Source organism: Chondrus crispus, genomic scaffold (genome assembly GCF_000350225.1).
Source record: "Chondrus crispus Stackhouse genomic scaffold, scaffold_36, whole genome shotgun sequence".
Classification (NCBI taxonomy): domain Eukaryota; phylum Rhodophyta; class Florideophyceae; order Gigartinales; family Gigartinaceae; genus Chondrus; species Chondrus crispus.
Window position 1 is genome coordinate 7,353 of NW_005179265.1, and position 5,568 is coordinate 12,920.

The 5,568-nt window shown below is 53.1% G+C and overlaps 1 protein-coding gene across 1 annotated transcript; it reads right to left on the reverse strand.

Moving 5' to 3' along the window:
* Positions 1-4,023: 4,023 nt before the first annotated feature.
* Positions 4,024-5,235, reverse strand: CHC_T00006104001 (hypothetical protein). Its single transcript, XM_005718105.1, has one exon. It carries the CDS (start codon positions 5,233-5,235, stop codon positions 4,024-4,026), a length of 1,212 nt encoding a protein of 403 aa, XP_005718162.1.
* Between the last annotated feature and the right edge of the window lie 333 nt (positions 5,236-5,568).

Below are 5,568 nucleotides of genomic sequence, written 5' to 3' on the forward strand. Positions count from 1 at the left end.
GAATTGTGGGAAGCTTGGTCATGAAAAGGAGACGTGCTGGACCAGGCTTAGAACGGCACTGCCGAGGGCAGGAGCCACGACTCAGTCCACAGCACCTGCGACAGAAAGTGCAGGGAATGCCCAGGTCACCTATATTGACGAGGCAAACGACGGAGAAGTCGTGGCCGTCACTAAGAGAAACGCAGACGGGGAACCTCTTCCCAAGCAGCACAAAACGCGGGAGGAGGTGTCCATTCCCAGGCTTTTGAACCCGTCTGTACCATTCGAGATGCAAAAGAGGGCTCTGCCACTTCAGGCGGGGCCAAGGAGGTCCCACCAGAGGAAGAAAGCGAAGAAAGTGACCAGAAAAGCATCCCTCCAGGAGTATGTGAGGAAGTATAATGTCGTTTCGGAGCTTGCAAACGCATCTTCCGGACTCACTTTCGGACAGCTTGTTCGCGGCGATGCGGAAGTCGCGAAGAAGGAGATAGGCCGCTTGTTTGCGAAACAAAGAGTCCGTGGTCGTGCTTTCGCAGGTCACGCCGATACGAAGTCTCGAAGGCTGCGGCTGGTAACTGTGAAGGTTTATGGGACGGAAGCTCAAGCCCTGTTAGATTCTGGGGCCGTACCGAACATAATCTCGCCAAAGTTGGCGTCTAAGCTTTGCCTCTCCCCGCAACCGACTGAGAAGCATATCACGGTGGCAGATGGTGCTAATGCGCCCTGCCTGGGATCGCTTCATCAGATACCAACATCGTTTGGTGAACTTATCGTGAAGTTGGACTTCTTAGTCGTGAAAGGATCGCCGTTCGACCTGATCATAGGGCTTCCGACCCTTGAGGGACTACAGGCATGCATCGATCTTGGTAAGCAACATGTGCAGATGACAGTAGGTGAGAATACCACCAGACTAGGCCTCAACATGGATGTGGAACACGTTTCACGGAGTGCGGCCTCAACTGATAGTGAGGATTTCACCTCCGACTCTGAGGCTGTACCTGGCTCGTCTACGACAAGCGACAATGAATTTGTCTTGGCGACTCTTGACCAACCACCATTTGAACCTGATTTGGGACTCACCAAGCTACCGGATGGAGTCGAATATGAATTGGATGGGGTTCCTGATCTAGTGAAAGAGGGCCTAAAGTCTGACTCGGAAAACGCGAAAGAAGATGGCAGAGTAGATGAACAAGGCCCGGAACGGCTTCAAGTAGCCCTTCTCAGGGAGAAATTGCGCCACCTGGCTTTCGAGGCCAGGGAGAGCATTGTGAATTCTATCCAGAACTCAGGGATCGTAGCTTGGTCACTCGACGATTTAAGACCGGCAGATGTTCCGGTGTCTCACTCGTTTGAGCTAGAAGATCCAAGCCCCATTACCCACGCTGCACGCAGGCTTCCGCCACGCCACAATGAAGTGGTACGTGAGGAGCTTCGTAAGATGTTGGAGGCAGGAATAATTACCCCTTCCATTTCGGCCTGGTCCTTTCCTATCGTTATCGCATCGAAGAAAGACGGAAAACCCAGGTTCTGTGTAGATTACCGCACCCTCAATCGCAAAATGAAAGCCGATCGTTGGCCCTTGCCAAAGATCGAGGAGATCTTCGATGATTTAGAGGGGAGCTCGGTCTTCACAACGCTTGACTTGTTCTCGGGGTATTGGCAAGTCCGGATGGCTGAGAACTGCAAAGAGAAGACGACTTTCGTCTGCCGTTTTGGGACGTTTCAGTTCGAGGTGATGCCGTTCGGGTTAATGAACGCCCCCTCTACGTTCCAAAGGATGATGGACCAGCTTTTCCAAAGGCTTAGCTTCGTGAGGGTTTACTTAGACGACGTAGTCGTCTTCTCGAAGTCTGTTGAAGAGCACACTTCACAGTTATGTGAAGTCTGCAAGGTGATTGCTACGAGCGGGCTGAAGCTTAAGATCTCAAAATGCAGCTTCGCACAGTCCCAAACGCGACTGCTTGGACACATAGTCACCGGAGATGGCGTCAAAGTGGACCCCGAAAAGGTCAGCTCCATTAAGAGGGAGAAGGAGCCGTCCAATGCGACAGGGCTTCGTAGCTTCCTTGGTCTGGCGGGATACTACCGCTGCTTCATTCCTAAGTTCGCCGAGATCTTTGCTCCGTTACATGAGGACACGTCTACTAAACGGACTTTTAAGTGGACGGCGGAGATGCAGGAGGCATTCGAGAAGCTTAAGCTCAAGTTAACCTCCCCGCCAGTCTTGGCGTTTCCGGACTTCGAACAACCTTTTGTCGTGGAGACTGATGCATCCTCGGTCGCCGTCGGAGCTGTTATGGCCCAACGAAAAGAGGACAGGAAAGTCCACCCGATCCAGTACGCAAGTCGCACGATGACGTCAGCCGAGAGGAAGTATTCCGCCTGTGAGCGAGAGGCCCTGGCTGTGATCTTCGCTTTGAAGAAGTTCCGAGTTTACCTGCTTTCAACACAGAAGTTCACGCTAATAACAGACCACCAAGCCCTGCAGTATGCCTTTAAGAAGAAAGACATTCACGGGAGGTTGGCAAGGTGGATGGACTTCCTAGCAGAATACGCATTCGAAATTAAGTACCGCCCGGGAGGAAAGAACTGTGCAGCTGACTTCCTGTCCCGCCGGAAAGCCAAGGGCGAGGATGGAGTCGACTCTGACGACGAGGGAGATCTTGTCTGCAGTGTTTCGGATCCTCTAGAGGCGCAAATGGAGTGGTATCCCCATCTTATTGACATTTCAAGGTACCTCGGGGGCATTGATATGAGGGAAGTGGATGTTCGTCGACGTCGGCTCAACCGCCGAAGCGCCAAACGTTTCATGGCTTGTAATGGACAACTGTTCCGTAGGACCAACAATGGATTACGCGCTATCCGCCTATAGGGGCTCGCAGAAGGATCATTAGAGCCTTTCACGACGAAATAGGCCATTGCGATCTGCAAACGACGAAGAGATTCGTCTTGGACCGATATTGGTGGCCTGCCGTCCACCGAGACGTGAACGACTACGTTCGGGGTTGTGACGGTTGTCAGAAAGCCACACCAATTCCGAAGTACAAGACCACCCTTCGATTTCCCAGGACTTCGTTATTTGATACATACTCTATCGATTTTGCAGGACCATTGCCTCGTACGCCCTCTGGAGGGAGGTACATCCTTATTGCCGTGGAGCACCTGACTGGCTGGCCGATTGCGAAGGCCACCGTCACCTCGACGGCAGAGGAGGTGCTGAAGTTCGTGAAAGAGGAGATAATCCACTGTTTTGGGTTACCACGTGTCGTTGTCTCGGACAACGCTACTTGTTTCACAGCGTCGGTCCTGAATACCTTCATGGCACGAAACGGGATTAAGTGGAAGACAGTGCTCGCCTATGCGCCTATGTCGAACGGACGGGCAGAGCGGATGGTCGGCACATTGAAGAGAGCAGTCCGTAAGATGATTCTCGGTGCCTCGCCTGCAATTGTTGAGTGGGACAATGCTCTACGTCAAGTCCTATATGGATACCGTCGCAGGAGGATGGCGGTGGGATTGTCCCCGTTCGAGCTGCTTTATGGGGTGTTGCCCAGGATGGCGCCTGGAGACCAAGAGCCTCTCTTCGGAGTCTCCGAGATCCGCCACCGGCAAATGGAACTCCTGCAAGCCAGAGCGATGCGGGCAACAAGAATAATCGGGCGCAGAGCTGCAACCACATTAACAGACGGTCGCGAAGCAACTTTCAATGTGGGCGACGAAGTGTTGGTCGCAAAAGGGGCCGCCCTCGGGCCCATGCAGAAATGGCCTATCGCTTTGTCAAAGTTCTATGGCCCATGCCGAGTTGCTCGTGCGCGCCATCCGCGGTACACTCTAGTGTCGCCGCATCAACGCTACTCGAGAAGGGAGATACATGCCAGAAGGCTGGTCCTCTACAGGAGGCAACCGTTGCACCTTCAGTGAGGCAAATGACTAGGGATTTTTACGCTTTGAATTGAAAGATAGTGAAATGCATATGAAGTGCTGATTGCTGCTACAAGTAGATAGAGAGTGGGTCATGGAGACAATGGGAATCACCAATGACCTCTAATGCTGAATGGAACTTCCCGAACCCCGAATCGCGGCTTTCTTGTGCGCTCTGCGGCTGCTTGCGCGTCCAATTCTGCTCCTTTTCTTCTTGGAAGGGGTGACGACGAGAACTTGGCGCAGTTCGGAGACGCCAACGAAGATCCCGTCGGCTCCAACGCATGCTTTGACCGCGCCGGCGCAGAGCCGAAGCGGAAACCCCTCCATACAATCAAGTACAATGGAATGTATGGTCGAGATGCAGATGCTGTGCATTATGTGGGGCAAGCCTTCTAAGGTCGCGACATAGACACCCGGGTCGAGCCTCAAGAGGAGTCCGAGAGATGGACTACGAAGACCCGACCCGCGGAGAGCGACTTCATCTTGATTAAGGTGTTTTCCAGCGTCATGGAAATCTCGGATTCGACGCGACGGAGAGCCGGTCCTCTCAAAGAGGAGGCTGTTGCGTACGAAAAGATCCCAGTACTTGACGGCAAGGTTTGGAGACCCTAGTAGTTGGAGACCGTTGCAGACGGCGGCGGAGATGCACATGTCACTATTATCTCGGAACCGCACGGTCCCGTGTGTGGAAACGCGGTAGATCGGAGTCCGAGGATTGACCGCCCTGGAACGACCATGGATCATCTTCAGACTCCTGCCCTTTTGATCTGTGCAAAAACGATCAATACTTAAGAAGGCACTAATTCGGTCCCTCCCACCAAACTGGAAGAGATCGTCAACAATCTTGTGAGTTGTACTATTCCCGGTTCCGGAAATTGCTAGAGTGTATAGCAAAATACGGTGAGGAAGGTTGGTTGCGGCATCGACGCCATAGTACGTGTTGTCAACGTCGAGGTAGATGGACTCAATGTTCCACTCACCGTCGCCGATAATACAGTACTGGTTTGTGTCCGACAACGACTCTGTGAGACCAAGACGCCATATCTCTTCGAGAGAGACCTCTTCATCTGGCTTGCGGTGGAGCAGGGCGGTAATATGATCTCCTAGAAGGCTGTTGAACTCTTGTTCTGTTACAGCGTAACGGCGATGCCCGCTGGCCACCCAAATGTGGAACATGGAGCCCGTCTTGGAAACCTTGGTTACATCTGTTCGAGATGAGAGCTCGAACATTAAGTGGTCGCGGCTGGCGAAGCGTGCAGCTTTCAGAGCCAGATGCTTCCGCGGACGCTTACCTCCTGTGCTCTTCGCCGCTGTCCGCTTGGTCCTCGCCATCGTATTACGCTATGAGGGGGGCCAAAGAGGGCACACGGGGACTGAAACCCCACCTGCGTGCCTCTCGATCTGGCGGGAAGCAGGAGGTCTAAGCTACGACGAGGACCACGGAGACACGGCGGAAGAGCGGCGAGAGCTAAGCAGCGCAGGAAGCAGGAGCCCGAAAGAGCTAAACCGAAGCTGGGGTGGGGCGAGAAGGCGAACGGAGAGCGACGGCAGATACCACAGGAAGGGAAGGGGGGTCCGAGCCGCAGGTCTGTGCTGATATAGGCTGGAGGGTAAAAAAAAAATCAAAAAATCAAAAAATCAAAAAATCAAAAAATCAAAAAATCA

What these genes read in the sequence shown, in the direction of transcription:
- CHC_T00006104001 (XM_005718105.1), bottom strand. Translation starts at nt 5,235, where the DNA reads ATGGCGAGGACCAAGCGGACAGCGGCGAAGAGCACAGGAGGTAAGCGT.